At 43.3% G+C, this 16,878-nt stretch overlaps 1 protein-coding gene across 1 annotated transcript; it reads left to right on the top strand.

Moving 5' to 3' along the window:
- Positions 1–8: 8 nt before the first annotated feature.
- TMEM179 (transmembrane protein 179) lies at positions 9–9,230 on the top strand. The gene is made up of 4 exons (XM_010584114.1): positions 9–377; positions 4,472–4,609; positions 6,149–6,227; positions 9,051–9,230. Exons 1-4 carry the CDS (start codon positions 76–78, stop codon positions 9,228–9,230), a joined length of 699 nt encoding a protein of 232 aa, XP_010582416.1. The 5' UTR covers positions 9–75.
- The last annotated feature ends 7,648 nt before the right edge of the window (positions 9,231–16,878 follow it).

The following is a 16,878-nucleotide window of genomic DNA, read 5'->3' as shown; positions in this document are numbered from 1 at the left end:
CCTCCTGCATCCCTCCCTCCTCCCTCCCTCCATCCCTCCCTCCTTCCCTCCCTCTGCCTGCGCAGAGCCGCGGACATGGCGCTCAGCAATTTCCTCTTCGCTCAGTGCATCTGCTATTTCCTGGCCTTCCTCTTCAGCTTCATCGTGGTGGTGCCGCTCTCCGAGAATGGCAACGACTTCCACGGCCGGTGCCTGCTCTTCACCGAGGGCATGTGGCTCAACGCCAACCTGACCGTGGAGAGGCAGCGCTTCACTGTGCAGGAGTGGGGGCCTGAGGCTGCCTGCCGCTTCAGCATCTTCACCGGGCTCCTCTCCCTGCTGCTGGCCACAGTGCAGGCCTGGAGGACCCTCTTCTTCCTCTGCAAAGGGCACGAGGAGTAAGTAACCCTGGGGAGGGCAGGGGGTGCCCATCCCTCCTGCAGGCTGGGGCAAGTGGGAGAAGCCTGGGGGCCAAGCATTGGGCTTTGCACCATCCAGATCATCCTGCTCCCTAGAGGGGTTTGGAGTGAAGCGGCGTATTGCCTGCGTCTGTCTGCCCACGCACCACCTACACCCCCACCTCAGTTCAGGCCCCTCTCCGGAGGATGCTCCCCTGCAGGGGTTTGGGGTGGGCAGCCAGATTCATTGCTACGTGCCCGCTGCCCTTTGGCAGTCTGGGAGAAGTGTGTGCCCAGCTCAGCTGCGGTGGGCATGGAGGGTGCTGGGGGCCGTGGGGCGATGCTGGAGGCTGGGGCTCGCAGGTGCCTCCTGACCACGGTCCCACTCCACGTCCCTGCAAAGGGGAGCCTTCCCAGGGTGTACACTGGGCACCTGAAAAACCCTGAAACGACACGGTTATGCGTGAGGGGGCAGAAGGGAGCAGTTGGTAGTCCCCCTCTATTTTTATCCTGCTTTTGTGGTGGACATGGCAACTATTGCAGAGAACAACTATTGCGTGGTTACGACATGAGAGCAACGCTGAGCGCTCCCTGCAGCAGCCGCAGCCGGTTACTGTGCTCAGACAAACCAAGGGGCATCAGACCCCAGCAGGAATAGTGAGAGGCTTGGTGGTCCAGGCAGCAGCTCGGGAGCGCTGTGCTCTGTGCTCTCCAGTGGCCCGTCCTGCCACCTTGGGTAGACCCCCTGGCACGGGTAACCCAGCCTGCGGGTGCTGTGGGGCCAGGGCCCTCCAAGCATCCAGCTACACAGAGGTAGGAAGGCAGGAGCATGCACTGGTGGCTGGCTAGACTAGGAAAGTTATTTTCCTGGGGTTTAGGGACCACGCCAAGGGTTAATCACTTGTGTCCAGGTCTATTCGGACTAGAAGTTTCTTGAGTCAGTGGTTGTTGCATCTGGCCTTGTACAACACCCTGATGCGGGTAATATTGGGGACTGGCTAGCAGTGTTGCCCCTCTTGCACTTTCTGACCACCCTCAAGCTGCCTAATATTAAAACATGCTTTAGTAAGTATAGACTAGAAACTTATTTCTATATTAAAACTTACCTTATAAGTTCTAAATAGAACCATGTACTTAATACATTTAAATTCAGCTTCCTCAGGTGATCAGATACCTATAGAGGATTAGTTGAATCTAGATGCTTTTATTCAGTTTTGCAGTTCAGAACTAGTTAATTTTTGGAAGAAACCAGCAGTAAAAACCTTGTAATAGTGAATTTGGATCAGATGTTTGGCCTGCTTCCAAATGTGGCTATTTAGTTCAAAACTGCTGGGCAGGCCCCTGAAAATTGTCGCTTTAGGAGTTGCTCTCAGGCTCCTTTGGGCTGAGCATTAGCAGTTGTATAACACTGTTCACAACTGTTCCAGGCAAGAAAGGAGGCAGAAGGCTGTGGGGTGGTGGGGAGCAAAGATGGAGCAAGTCGGCATCATGAGATAACTGTAGAGCATGACAGAAAGGTAAAACAGGATGAGAAGGAAGCTGCTTGAAAACAGCAGTTTCCTAGTAAGAAGGTCTGTCCTGTACCAGATCTGCTGCTGTCTGTCTGAAAAGCAGGTAGGACACACGCTGTTCTGATTTTAGACAGCAATTTGTTAACACTTCAAATGGGCATGAAAACAGGTCTGTTTGGATGGAGAGAAATGTGAGCTCCTCATCATAAATGATAATTACCATTTCTGATTAGAGGCAGTTGAGGAAGAACCAGAATGACATCACAGCTGATCCTATTGAGCAGAATCACTGCTACTGGGCCAGCTCCGGGGTGAGCCGGCCGAGGCAGTCAGGGTTAGCACCCTATGCATCCTACCAAGGTGGTCAGTCTTCATGTGCAATGGCTTTTAATGGTTGCTGTCAGGTAGTTAAGACTGCTAAAACCCCTTTTTAAAAGGGTCTGAGCACCCCTTGCCTGAGGGACAGACTGAGCTCCAGTTGCCTGCAGGAGTAGGAGAAGCAAATGCTGGCTGCCAGCCGTGCTCTGGGCCTGGGACTATTCAGCTCAGCTGAAAGGTAGAGGTACAACTCAGATACTTCACTACTAGGATGGCAAAGCGACTTCTACTTTGAGTGTAAGCATTTATCATTACAGGGCATCCACTCAATCTGGAATGTGTAGCTTGAAATTCTGATCTAAGCAAAAAAATAGGTGAGGTAGAGAGCCAAATTAGCGCAGTTCTCTTCCAGGATGCCCTGGCCTGAGGAACCTCCAGCACACACGGTGATGGCTGCTGCTTGCCCAATGCACATCAAGTGCAACACTCAGTCCTGCTTTGTCAGTGGAAGGTCCCATTCTGGACCTTGGCACCTCTCCTGTGCTGCAGGGTAGGAAGTAGAGGGAGGACTAGAGGTCCCGGGCTGGCAATGATCCACTGAGTGCTCCCGGGAACTGTTCCTTTTCTAGAGCTCTTACTAAGTCTGGTGTCAACTCTACTGAGTGGACAGCTCGTCTTTTCTGCCTCTCAGGCCAGCATACCGTGCTAAGGCGCACCCAGTGGATATGGCTTTAGTGACACTTGGAACGAAGTCTAGGCTAGGTGTGAAATCAGGGCAGGGACAGTGAACATGCGAAACCGTGGTCTGCTTGTACCAGCTTGCTCTGCTACTATATGGGTGACCCTGGCACTCTGTGGAGGTGTCCACCAAGTCCAGTGAAGCCAAAGGATGAGAGTAGGATTCATCTCAAAGGCAGGTGTCCTGGCATCCAGGTCCCGCTACAGTCTGTAAGGGCACTTCTGGAAGGTGGTTTATTTCACTCCTTCTCTATCAGTGTTGGGATGGAATGACTGCCACTTTGGAGAGGGCCTAGACAGCCTCTCTAAAGCCACATCAACCCAGAAATGAACATCCTAACCTCACTAATGATTGTTTCCTCATCTCATTTTAAAGTAGTCCTCCTGAGGTCACATATGTCTCGCCATGTATAACCTGTACAAATTAGGATTGACCAGCCCAGAACCTTCCCAGTATTCAAACACTGACCCAAAAAGCCTCTCGCCTTTTCATTTAATGAGCTACCAGGGAAAAGAAATGACTGGTTTTTTGTTCTCTGAGGTGAGTAGACTCCTTCTATCCTCAGCATAATGAGAGTGGCACTGGTGGGAAATTTGTCATTTTCATCCTTACCACCTAACCTGAATAAGATGACCTGCCACCTGGAGTTGCCAGTCTTCTCCAACCTAGAGTAGATGTCCAATTTTTAGATAATGAGACTTTCCAAGTGCTACCTAGAGCAGTTTCAAGTAGCGAAGGACTTGGATGAATGAGAAAAGGACTAGAAAGTTTTCACTGACAAGAAGTAAGGGGCAGAGTTAAGCAGTGAGGTTGGAAGATGAGTAGACAATTTCTTGGCCCTATGCAGTGTAAGCATCCCACCCCCTACCACTCCAAACACAGCACGTGCCTGGGGCTGGCCCTGGTTGGGCAGACCTAAGAGGGCTGAAATAAATTGACATTCAGCTGGCAGAAGTAACATACTGACACCAAAGCCAGAGAAGTCCCAGGAGAAAGTGGCCTGCTCTGCAAATTGCCCATAAAACAGAGATTCGTGTCCTATGATGGCAGTACCTTGTGTTACATTGCTTAAAATGATTATAGCTATCAGTACTGTGTTGTTTTATTTTTAGTTTCCCACTCCTAGGCAATTTTTGTCCCAATTATCACTTTAGTCATGAAATAATTTTAGCTCCAGTTACTATATAATTTGAGCTAATGACATTTATTTTAACAATGGTGATTTTCATCATTACAGTTAATGAAAACCATGCTTTGTATGAACAATCGCCACTTAGTATTTATGATTTAAAGCCCCATCCTCTTACGGTGAAAAAAAAAATCAAAAGCAAAAGTACTCACAAATGAAGATAATGTGACTCAAAATCATAATCCATAGTTTTCAATGTATAAGGTGTTCTTAATTAAAGCAGATGTGTTTCAAATGGAAACCGGTATCTTTGTGCCCAGTGTATGCTGCTTAGAGAGACTGCTGATGTTGTGTTTCAGCTGTTTATGAGTTACATTTTTCTTCCTTTTTATTGCAGCTCTTTCTTTTATGCCTTCCTGAATCTGCTGATCAGCGCCTTTGTGGTGTTTATCACATTTATTGCTAGCACTATAGTGAGTGTAGGATTTAACATGTGGTGTGATGCAATTACCGAAAAAGGAAGCATGCCAAATAGGTTAGTATTGAAGAATACATTTTCTTCCCTTTTTTTTCCATATATGCACAAATGAACAGGGGTGTTACAAACTGTAGTTATTACACGGAAGGTGAGCAAGGGGGAGAAGGCATCTGTAATGTGGAAATCCAGATTTTTTCATCTGGAACAAAAAAAGCAGATCCAACTTTTTTTTTTTGCATTTAGTGCCCCACAAAGAAAAGTACGTTTCTGTCATGTTTCATGGTCTCTTTAAGAGTCACGGTCATATGCAAAAGAAATCCATTAGTTTAAAAACTTTTATTTCCAAAGGAGAGCTAGATTTGGAAATGCTCCAAGAAGGGGGGGAGTGTGGTCTTGTGGGCAGGGCAGGGGACTGGGAGTCAGGGCTCCTGGCTTGCTGTCCTGGCTCTGCCACCGACCCACTGTGTGGCAGTGGGCAAGTCACTCATCCTGCCTGTGCCACAAGGCACCATCATCCAAAATTTGATGTAAAGATGTTGGCCTCATAGCTGTGCTGTGGATGCCCTGAGAGCTGCAGAATGGAAAGTACTTTGTAAGTGCAAAGTACAGATGGTTGATACTTTCTTACAGTGCACAAAACGTACAGCTCCTAAAATGCTCTACTGTATCCCACAATGTTTTTGCTCCCTATAGGAAAAAAGTTAAGTTGAGCTAGGTTTTTTCCTATCAAACAAGTAACACGAGAGAGGAAAAGGTGACATTTTATGTCATATGATATTGAATAAACATACTATTTAAAGCATACATTTATGTTGCACATTGTCATATGTTGTAAAATGCCATAGTAAATGTTCTGTTTAGGGCTGCAACGATTAATCGAATTATTCGAATATTCGGTTAAAAATTCAATTACAAAAAACGTCTAATCGAATATTCGGATAAGAACCCAAGATGACCGACAGCACTGAAAAGGAGAGAGAAGAGGCTGCAGAAATCAACCAAGAGCTAGAAAGACAACCTCAAAATCCTGGGATTTTTTTCACACCAGTAAAAGTCCAAGTTATTTGTAAAATCTGTAGGCAGCCTCTATCTTACCATCAGAGTATCGTCTCCTTGCTGGAGCATCCGAAACAAAAACACCCACACAATCCCTTCTTCTGAGGCTTTTCCTGGTGAAGTCAAAAGGTAACGGAGGCTCATACACTTTGTTTCATTGAGGGGTGAAGCAAACGACCTGGGGTGATGCCAGATGTGTATATGTGGGAGGCTTGGGGGCAGTGGGAAAAGAGGGTTTTAAGTACACTGTTTTCATAATAACTATTACAATTCCACTTAAGGAGGATTGGTGTTATCACTTACATAATTATACATTGGGTTTTTTTAAAGAAAGTAATTACATGCCTCTTTTACCCTAGTTTTAGAGAAGATTGGCAAGCAACCTGGTTACTGCAATAACTTAAATATCTTTTGATAAAACATGCTGTTGTGACTTTCTGAAACACATTTAAGATGTTGCTTCATTTTATATTTGGTTTGCATGTTTGGACTCTCTGAAATAATTTTCTTCTTTCCCCTCCAAATGCCTTCCTTGGGTAGCTGTGAAGAATTACAGGATATAGATCTTGAACTGAACTTAGAAAACTCTGCTTTCTACGACCAGTTTGCTATTGCACAGGTAGGTCAGAGTAGGTCATGGTTCTGTTCCAGTTCATTTGCCATTTGCTCATTGATCTGGGATTGCTGGACCTGAATTACTATTTTTCTGAAATCGATGGGAATGTTTCCACTGACTTCAGTAAGTGCTGAATCAGGATGATAGTGATGGGCACATTTGCATTTTAAATGCAAAATAGATAGTTTTGAATGCAGACATGTCAAAACCTGACTCTGCCACTGATCTTGTTACTCATGATGGAAAATTTATTGTTACTCCAAAGGATGAGCTCTGCAAAAGTTGCAACACTCTGGTGTCCTGGAGCTCTTCATTTCTGTTCAGAATAATGTCTGACCTGCACCAGATCAGGGGGCTATTGGCTTTGCCTTCCATGAGTTTTTCTGATATCACCTGAGCTATATAAATATCAGATCATTGAAAATAATTAAACATTACTGTCATTTAGATAGGGATGCTTTCTGATGAATCTTTGAGAAATAGACCTCTAAGGCTGTCAGACCTTTCCATTGAATATGCTAGCTCTAAGTCAACAATCAAAGTCTGCAAACATTGGGACTTGAGCACTTGTGCATGTGAGCACATACTAGTTCTGCAAGGAGGATAGCCCCATCCATGCAGGGCTGCACCCGTACACACGCTTCTTATGTTGTCCCCCCCAGGAAGAGGCATTAACTTGCCTGGGGCACTTCTTGAGGTAACCGTACCTCTTGGACACAAGCTAGTTTTGTGTCTTTGTTGCCAGCACTGGCATCTAGACACCCAGCTCAGACACATCTGCATGTAGGACAGAAATATGCCTTAGAAGTGACCTCTTTATAAGATGCTAGCCAAAGGTCAAGCTGTATTTTGCAGTAGATTTTGCCATTAGCTCCTAATCTGCCAGCTAGTGGGAGGGTAGCAGGAGTAAACCTGTTACCAGTCTATAGGTTTGAGTTCATGGGAACTAAATGTCCATGGCCACACTGTGATCTCAGGGCGGACAGTTGGTGATCTATATGCAAGAGAAGGCACTTCTCTAACAGGGACCCATGCCTAAAAAGTCAAGGTCCATGCACATAGCACTTCAGTTGGAGGACAGTTAACAAATCACAGTGTAGATAGATCAGCTCAAGCTGTCGCAGGCAGCTCCCCACATCAATCCACGTCCCTCCAGATATCCCTGCGTAGAGCTAGCCTGCAAGGTGCAGCCACTAAGCTCTGCAAACACCCAAGTATGAAGACCCTGGGAGCATAACAGCTTCAGGGGAACACCGTTTGGCTTCAAAAGCTGAACATGGTAGTGTCAAAGTGAATCCTGATTATGACTGTTTAAAGAAAGGACCAAGCAGGGAACAAAATCGGGCATCATTGTCTTCTATATCCAAGGTGTGGTAAGCAGACTTGGATGAAGGTACAAGAATGGGCAAAGAAGTTTCTTTGAAACAGTAGAAAGAAAAACCCAAGAAAGACTAGATTTACCAGCTAAAGCAAACATTTCCTTATAAGTGCAATAATTTCTGACAGCAGGCTTTACTTAGAAGCAGTCTCTGTTCCTGTCTCTGTCTGCTTTCTTCCATTCAGAGGCTTCCAACACATCAGAATGGCTCTGGGACTTTCACTGAATTTGGCTATACCCAAGTAGATTCTTTCATATCAAATATGCTGAGAAGACCACAGCAGTAGCAGATATCTGAATGCCTTTAGGATATTTCATTAATGAAGTGGTGCTTAAGAAATGAATGCAAAGCTTCCAATTCTCTAGATATAGTCATATAAAGCCAAATTAATATCTCCTTATTTCCAAGGTTTGTAGAATAACTCAAAAATATTTTTTTACTGGTGAACTGAGATAATTTTAAGTGTGGGCAGTAATACTTAAGAGAATTTCCCAAGTGCGTAAGATATATAGGAACACAAACTCCCTTTAAAAAATAGTGGCCCTTGCTTATCTAAATTGGCTATTAGAATACACAGCTGTATTACTGTCTGGAAGTGTTTAAATTGTTGTATTTTTTTAATTAAAAATTCAGTATGTCAAAACTGAAATACAGGGATTCAATTAATGTTTCTTTGCTAAAGGCATCATAGAATTAAATTGGAATTTCTACCAGAAAGCCTTACTACAAATGAGCCTCCTCTGAGGCAGGGAAGCCAACATTCAAGTACCTGAACCAATCAAAGTGTAATTATTTCTACAAAGTTAAGCAAGAGAGACTAAGTTAGTGATGGGTCTTACTGCGTATGTGAGGCTTTAAGCCCAGGTCTCTCATGCCAGGTATAAATAAGCCCCCAGGCACTTCGATGCATTGTAGTGGGTTTCTCTTGCTCTGGGTTCATGCTAATGTGAACCAGTTACCCCAGAATGTAAAGGTTCAATTTGTAAGATTTTCTCAACAATATTTTGAATAAAAATACCTTGAAATTAGCACTTCTGCAGGGGTAGTGGAAGGCCTGAATGACTTGGGAAGAAAGTTTTGGAAAATGTCTTAAAACGTATTGCAATTCCAAAGTAACAAAAGTGAAATAATCCCAAGAACTTTGGGCCAGCCAGAATGTCAGATATGGGAAGTTCAACGGATGCACCTAGATTATACAGATTTCTTTTTTTCCTCATTGTACTTAGCACATTTTTGCTTCAATATTTCTGGTACATAAAGAGTTTTTCCTTTTAAGCTAGGAATAACTTGACAGAGTTGAGGAACAGAGGGGCCAGGACATTACTGGGTGTGACTTGGTGTGACTCCATGGGTTTTGGTCCAGCTGAGATTTTGATATTCACCTGGACAGTTGACTTTGTTTTTACAATATGGTATTGACCTCTTTATTATTTGTTTTCTTCTCTAGTTTGGTCTCTGGGCTGCCTGGCTGACTTGGCTGGGAATTACCATTCTGGCTTTCCTGAAGGTTTATCACAACTACAGACAGGAGGACCTGCTAGATAGCCTGATCCATGAGAAGGAGCTGTTGCTAGGAAGATCCTCTTCACGAACCTCTTTGCAAGATGAGAAAAGTGGCATGATCTAAAGTGTAAGCAAATTTCCAGGGCAGGATCTAGATTTTATTATTCAGTAGTGTGAGCTGAAGTTGAGTCAGGGTACCGAGTGTGTGAGATCTTTTCTTTCCTGAAAAGAGATGTACTTGCGAATCACCCACTTCCTCCATGAGAAATTGTTGGCAGAAATACTTACATTAGGCTACAGAGAATGAACGGGCCCATATGCCATTGGCACAGCAAACTTTCTGTCCTGCACAGGCACAATCTGTAACCTGCTCTTGCTAGTAGAGCGCCTACGTGCCATCACTGGCTTTCAGGGCAGGGGCCATTTTTGAGGACTGAGCTGGCAAGACCAGGCTACAGAGTCCAGGCTATTCCTTCAAACTATTCTCCAACAACAATTGTAACTGGGACTGTGTCTGGTCCCTCTTCTCTCCCTCTCCTCCCTTTTACCAGTAAAGCTGTCCCAGTTCTCACTTTATTCTGGGTAATTGCAGCTCTGGGCCAGGTACAGACTCTCACTGTCTCTGCTTTTGCTATGTATGGATGCTGTGCTGACAAACTTGTTTCTTCTGCTCTGATTTTGAGTTTATTTAGAACATAGAGACCTGTGTTCCAGACTTGATATTTAATATTGGACAGTGTTAATGAACTTAATGAAACCACTATATTATTACAGTATCTGTCAAAAACTGTGTATCATTTGGAAAGATGGTGGAGAATTTTTGTGGTTTTGTTTCTTCTTATATTTTGGCATGACCAACATTTATTATGACTCCTGAAGTTTAGTGTAGCTAGCAATTGCTGATGCTTGCATACTAAGAAATTAGGCTGAATAGATAGTATTAATGCTTGTGCATTTATAAATAGAACTTGGTCCCTACCATTGTATACTATTCGGTTTTGAGTATTAGAATTTACTTGTGATATTTATTTCATATAGAGTATGCAAAATTACTGTAAACTTTTTCGTTGTAGGTATCTCTATATATCTATAAACATAGCAAGGAGCTCGAACAGCTGAGTTATTTTATAGGTAGTTCAGTGTTGAATGGGTCTGTTCTCCCCACTCGTGGGCAGGAGTTGCAGGGCTGATGAATTTTGCTGCGAAAAGGGAGAAGAACTGTTATTTTCACAAAGCTTACTAGTGACTTTGTTGTTGCTTTCAGTTTTGCTTGGCCAGTGCTTCAACAAATAAGGTAGGTGGTTGAGATGAGAAGTAAATCTGATATAATAAACAAGAGTCACTCAGATGAGCGTGGGATTTGCATGACAGAGATGTGAAGTTGTGCTAGAATTAGACAGTTATCCCCAGGTACACATTATGCAGAAGAACCCCGATTCAGCAGAAAATTTAAGCAAGCAGTTAAGTTTAGGCTGAAGAAGATGTTTTGAGAGTACACTGACACTGCCTGTGGCAGCTGTGTTTGAGTTGAGACTGAATTTATTGCAACATGAGTGCAAACCATGCACAACTATATTGCCTGGTAAATAGGAAGGAGGGGAGAGAAGAGCTCAAGCCTGGGGCTAGCACCATGCAGATTTACTGCTGTCTTCTGGGGACTATCTGATGCTTAAAGTTAAGTACTGGCTTAAGCATTTGGTTGAAACAGAATTTGAAGTCATAACAAATCCCTGAATTAGTAAGCATTTTAGGGCATAAAATCTAACATTACATTTAATAGCCAAATTGTTCTCACAGGTTTAGGGAAAAAACCCTCCATGGGCTCAAAGCAGTGAGCCAGCCCTGTGAACATCACTTATAGCCCCAGCTGGCCACAGCTATCTATAGAGAGGTCTTGTTTTTCAGCATGATTTCTGCCCACAAGGGAATGCAATTCCTTTGAAAGCTTTACAGTGGTAGCTTTTTTGTAGTTGTGAATTGACATCAGAGGAGGAGTTCCCTGAAAAGGGAATCAGAGATCAAGTTAGTTAATACCAGTTTAAAATTCAGAGATCAGGACTGTTGGAGTGCCTTTTTTTTATTCATTTGGTCTAATAAGAGGTACACTCTTGCAGGTACCTAAGCCCTTTGCCAGGGCATGACCTTCCCCTTCATATCCTAAAGAAGAGCCTGGGTCCTGAAAGTTATCCTGTTTCATATGTTTCCCCAGTTGTTTCTCTAACTGTAAAAGACACTACTTCTCCTTCCAGTCTCACTTTGCATTTAAGATTCAGCAGTGATGTCTCTTCTCACAAACTACTTCAGTTCATGCCTTACTCCTCACGCGGAACCGTGCTGCTGCTTTGTATAATATATTTTATGTATGTGCCAAATCAGGCTTAGGCTGAAGTAACATGTGGGTTGGGACCACTGTTCCTGGTCTTGCCTGGGGGTTTGAAGAACCAGGAGGCAGAAGATAGCAAGTGTGTCCTCCTCATCCTTGCTCTGAGCTATGAGGGCTCAAGCCTTGTCTCTGGTTCTGAGACGGAAGAAGAAGATGCTGCTCATTGATGAGGTTGTCCAGAGCTCATGCTCTCTTCTACCTCTCTTTCTCCTGTCTCGGGGTCTTTTCCTCTTTTCCACTTCCACGAGAAGCAGCAAACTCTGGTCCTGGGGTTTCTACTCTTGTTGACTTTTGTGGTTAGCATTTTCGCCAGCATTTGTCACCCCGGCACTATCTTCATTGTTCTGCAGCTCAATAGACAAAAAGTGGGATCTTTAAAGCACCTGATGCAACCAGGATCCCACCTTGAAGTAAAAGTCAATAGCAACAAAATACTTCGCTTCAGCCTTTGGAAAGTCCAGCCCAACACATGTACATGTACAGACTCACTGTTAACTTTGGCATCAAATCTTAGCATCTCTAGTTCATTTACCTGTGTAAATTCTTCTAACCCCAGTTGCATTACAGTGCCCATGAACACAAGCCTCTTGGCTGTTGGAGTTGGCATGTAAACTGAAAGGAGGCTGAGGCTCTTCTTTGAGTCCCACATGCATCCCAGTCTGTTTTCCCCTTCTTCCCTCACTTGACTAGGTAGGCTGAGTCTGGCACCCAGCTCGCACGCATCAGTGATGCTCAAAAGCAAAGCTAGTTTTGAAGGAAGCCCCTGCGCAGGTGAGAAGGCAGAATGTGTAGTGAGAAGCTCTCTGGCTGACTCAAGGGGAGGAAGGGTATCATGCAATGCCCAGTTATTGGACCCGCTTGGGCTTTTTTGTTTGCATTCAGCTTTCTGCAACCTCTTCTCCTAAAGGTTGGACACTCAGGCCAACCTAGTGATGCCAGGCTGAAAATGTGTTAGAATAGCAGTATTATTTATACACACATACATACCTATGCTCTCTCTCACACCCCTCTCTCTTGTACATTTATGACCTCTGCTTTTAGTCGTCCATTGCCAACCAGCTCAGAGTGTGGCTGCAGTAGGAGTTTCTCTGAGTCAAATGTTGCATTTCTGTGATATTTCAATGCCTTTTTAATTTGACACCTCCAAAAGCAGGCCTCTGAGAACACTCTAGCAAGAGGTATATTCAAAGAACTAGAACCCTGTGTGGTATTTATACTTGTATTCATTTATTGTCACATGGTGGAAGGGGAAAAAACTTTGTGGCCCTTGCCCATGCAGGTCCTCCCACTGCTGCCCATCGCAAAGCTGTGAGCCATTCTGGTGGAGAATGGGGGATGCAGTTGTTTAGTCACTGTGTTCCCTCTGATGCTAAAACCACAGTCAAAAGGTCTTTTTTTTGGCCTGTGAAAATTGTTAGTAACACAGGGAGAGCCTTACTTGGTGGGATGCAACTGGATGCTGCTTTCTGAGGCACCGGGGTGTTGTCACACAATTATTCTGTTATATCGAATATATTCCCCATGTCCTGCCTACCACCTGTGGTTAATTTTCCTGCCAATTCCGTGCCAGCAATCTACATTAGGTTAGAAAAATCTGAGCTAACAAGTGTCATCTGAGCTTTTCAATTGATGCTGTTTATTGTTATTTTTATAATGGAGAAACAATTGAAGCCATTTTTTGGAATAGAATTTCTCATGAGGGCACAAATGCACGTAACTTCTTATCCCACTAATTCAGGAGGCATCTTTCAGCTGTGAACTTTCAATAGGAATCACAAAAATAAGAGCATAATGATTACTTTAAAAACTGAAGGACACATACATGCTATGGCAATGTTTCTGTGGTCCCTTAGAAAACTGGTTGTTATAATAACCAGTGATGGATGCCTGAGTATCTGGACCTTGTCATGAAAGCATTCAGTGTCAGGGAGGTGATGTATGTGTGTGTGTACAATGTACACAGATATATGCCAGAAATAATTCCACTGCTCTTCTGTGATACGGATATAGGCTCTTCTCTTAACAGGCAGCTTAGGTTGGGTAGTTGTTAGGTTGCCTTAACTTTCTACACTGCCTTTTTCTTACTTAGTATTAGGATCTGTGCAATGACACATAGGTTATGATACCCAGAGGTGGATGTGGATGTGATGTAAGTGGAGTAGGAAAGCACTGGCCAGTGCACAGCCTCCGAAGGGCTGAGATGGGTTTCCAATGTGAGTTTGCAAATGTTTTAATTCCTCCTCTATCTCTGGGTAATACCCTGATGTTAACCTGTATTAGTCCTGAGAGTCACATTTCCCTTCAAGGCCTTCTCTCAGCAACATGAAACACTGTTGATTAAACCTATGCAGTATTCAGGATGGAAGCAAGGCTGCAAGGAACAGGAGCACACACTTCACAGTTAAATTGCATGAGCAAGGGATACTTTTCCCCTGATTCAGGAATTCTGCACCATGGACTCCTAAATGACAAATGACCTTGGCATGAACATGGTGCTGTTATTAATTCATTTAAAATACAGACTTGCAGGCAACAAACAGAACGTATTTTGATAGAAGTGTCAATCCTTTGGTTGCCAAACCATACTCTTCTGCAACACAGTACAATATTCTGGCTCAAAACAGCCAGCATGTCTTTTTGTAAACAGTCATTTATTTGCTCTTAGAAAAGATAAGGTGACAAAGGGGAAAAAAGATGTGTTTATAATACAGTTATTTAGTAGCAGGAGTTTAGATGGGAGAATTAATTTGAAAACTTATTGTCTTAATGGTTGAAGAAACTCAAGCAGATCTTTGGTGTAGCAAGTTAGTGTGTAGTTCTTGAGGGAAAGAAGGGCTAAGCTGATTTATGGTGTCTGAGAATCTAACCAATCTAACCCTCTCTATTTAATGTAACCTGAAAACTCACCTTGAGAAAACATGTGCACTTGCCCTGTTTCTTCTAAATCCCCAAAGTAAACTGCAAGTTAGAATGCCCTAGGCTGTGTTATTTGCTGAAATGGAAGGCTAGACTGGACAAACAGATTCCTGGCTGGAGGGCTTTGGGGTTTCTAAGTGCAGTGGCTGTTGCATGTGAAATGCATGACTGGTTGAGAGAGGGCACTCAGGATTCCCCTGGACACCTGAAGGCTCTCATCAGTGAGATACGAAGCCATGCTTCACCTTCATTTGTCATCCAGAATCTTTTCGCCTTTGTTGCATATTGGTCCAATGTCAATTGTTAGTACCTCACGTAGCTTAGCCCTTCGGTTGATGGTTGGAAACCATCTTCTGAGAAACAGGGGCTGTGCACAGGAGTCTCTTCAGGCTGATCTGGGTGCAGAACGTGGGGTCCCCTTGCTAGGGAAGTGTGAGCCACAGGACGTTGTATAGGCTTTATGCAGGAAACAGGGTTTCTGCACAACCTCAAATCACACATCGATCTACGTGATGGGTCTCAGAAAATGCAATATCAAATGTCCAAATTCAGAATGGATGCCAGCTGCGAAATATTCAGAGCAAGAAAGTACATAAAACCTGGTATTTGGGTGAATGTGGCTTTTATCACCTCCCTTGCCCAAAGACCCCCACCTCAAACATATTGCATGTAAAATCACCTTTACTATTTAAATGTTAACTTTAACAAAAGTCCAGACAGTCATTCATACTGGCAAGACTAACAGTATTTTGTGACAAACTGATCTGGATTTTGACAAAACTTTTGTCTTTTCTCCTAAATCAATGGCCTGGGTGTGAACATCCGTGAGCTAATGGGAAACCTGTCTGTATCCAGATCCTAAATTTGTACCTCAGACCATTTCCTTTGCTGATGGAAATAGCCCATTTTTATCTCATTGGAATGTTTGCTTTGGAGACCACAAATGTCCTTTCCTTGTGCTTAGGCAATCTGGGAAAAGAAGCGGGTTTTGCCTGGCTAGTTTCCACACCTGCATGCAGTGAGAAAATGCTCATATAGCTTCATTAAATTGTTTTCAAATTATTTCTGTTCATGGTCCTAACGCCTTGAAGTCTATGTTTCTATTTTTGTCCTCCATAAGAAAGAGGAAAACTAACCTGAGCTGTATTTTAGTATTCACAGATACACACATAAAAGTTTTTTAAATTTTTTTGAAATGACAAAATTCCACTCAGTAATTTATGAAGCTAACAACTGCATAGAAGACAGCACTTTGATGTACTCCTGACGTAGAAGGGAAAAACACAACTACACTCTCTCAGAAAACTTAACATTTGTTTCTGAGATGTTAGACGGCAATTTACTTAGTATATAACAAGTACTGCTTATTTCAATCCAGGCATGTACTTGACAGTGTCTTTCCATTCTATTGTTGGGAAGAGTATTTACAGAGCAATGCTTTCTCTTCAGTTTGTCCTTGCCAAAGAGTGTAGTTGAACTGCTATTGCAAACATAGATTAACGTGAATGTATTCACCTGAGTGCTTAAACTTTTCTACCTCTCATAGCTACTACTGTAACTGCTGTAACTGTTATTGCACACAATAGTCAAAAGAATTGAATCCATGTGAGAGTCTAAATCCTGTTTTCATAGATAGATAAAGGATTTAGGATTCAATGTTTATTAGTGTCCTGTCAGATCCTCATTCCTAAAAAAATGGGCACAGGCACCCAAGAAGGGTTGTGTGAATAGCCCTTTTAATTGGTCAAATGATTTTGGTTTGCTTTGTTTTAATATTTTTTTTTTCTCACCAAAACAAAAAGCCAGCAACTGTGATTTGTTAGACATGGAAGGTCATATCTTACCTGAAAAGTTGCATTTCATAGGGGTGGCAGAAAGCGATGAGCTACTTGTTAAAATGCCTGTATGGTCCTTCCCGAGCTCTCCCCACTGGCAGGTAACTGCAAGGCACAGGTTTAATCTCCCCCTCTGCCTTGGGGGACACAAGCCTCCGACACGGCAAATGCTGCTACCATGGTGCTATCCTGGATCCCCCCAAATCCTCCTGTTGGAGCTCTTCTACTTGGCTTGAAATTCCTAAATAGCAATGTTTTAGCTTAGTGGTTCTGGAGTTTATCAGGGAGATAAAGTACTTGGCAGCAAGGGCTGCTTGCTGAAATAGCTTGAATTATTTGTATATGGTGGAAACCCAATTTGAGAAGTTTTTGTTCCCCCTTTCTGCTTGACTATGTTGTAAAGTGAAGGTTGAGACAACCTGCCAGGAGGTGGGAATGAAGATTCATTGTTACTGTTGACGTCTTGGATGATTTCTCACACAAGTGAGTAAACAGTCCTGTGACAAAACTACTCTTTATCTCCTCCTTACTTTCCCCTTATTTCGATTTGGGCAAGTTTGACTCCAGTTTGTATACAGGTTCTGAAGAGTATTTATGAATGTGAGAAAAATTGCAGCTCCTATGACAAACTACCTTTT

This window comes from Haliaeetus leucocephalus, unplaced genomic scaffold, assembly GCF_000737465.1.
Source record: "Haliaeetus leucocephalus isolate CR32 unplaced genomic scaffold, Haliaeetus_leucocephalus-4.0 Scaffold944, whole genome shotgun sequence".
Classification (NCBI taxonomy): Eukaryota; Metazoa; Chordata; class Aves; order Accipitriformes; family Accipitridae; genus Haliaeetus; species Haliaeetus leucocephalus.
Note: the sequence above shows the minus strand (reverse complement) of the source record. Positions and strands in the feature narration are given on the sequence as shown.

Coding starts and splice junctions, on each gene's coding strand:
- TMEM179 (XM_010584114.1), top strand. CDS start 76: ATGGCGCTCAGCAATTTCCTCTTCGCTCAGTGCATCTGCTATTTCCTG. Junction 378..4,471: donor CTCTGCAAAGGGCACGAGGA/GTAAGTAACCCT, acceptor TTTTTATTGCAG/CTCTTTCTTTTATGCCTTCC. Junction 4,610..6,148: donor AAAGGAAGCATGCCAAATAG/GTTAGTATTGAA, acceptor TTCCTTGGGTAG/CTGTGAAGAATTACAGGATA.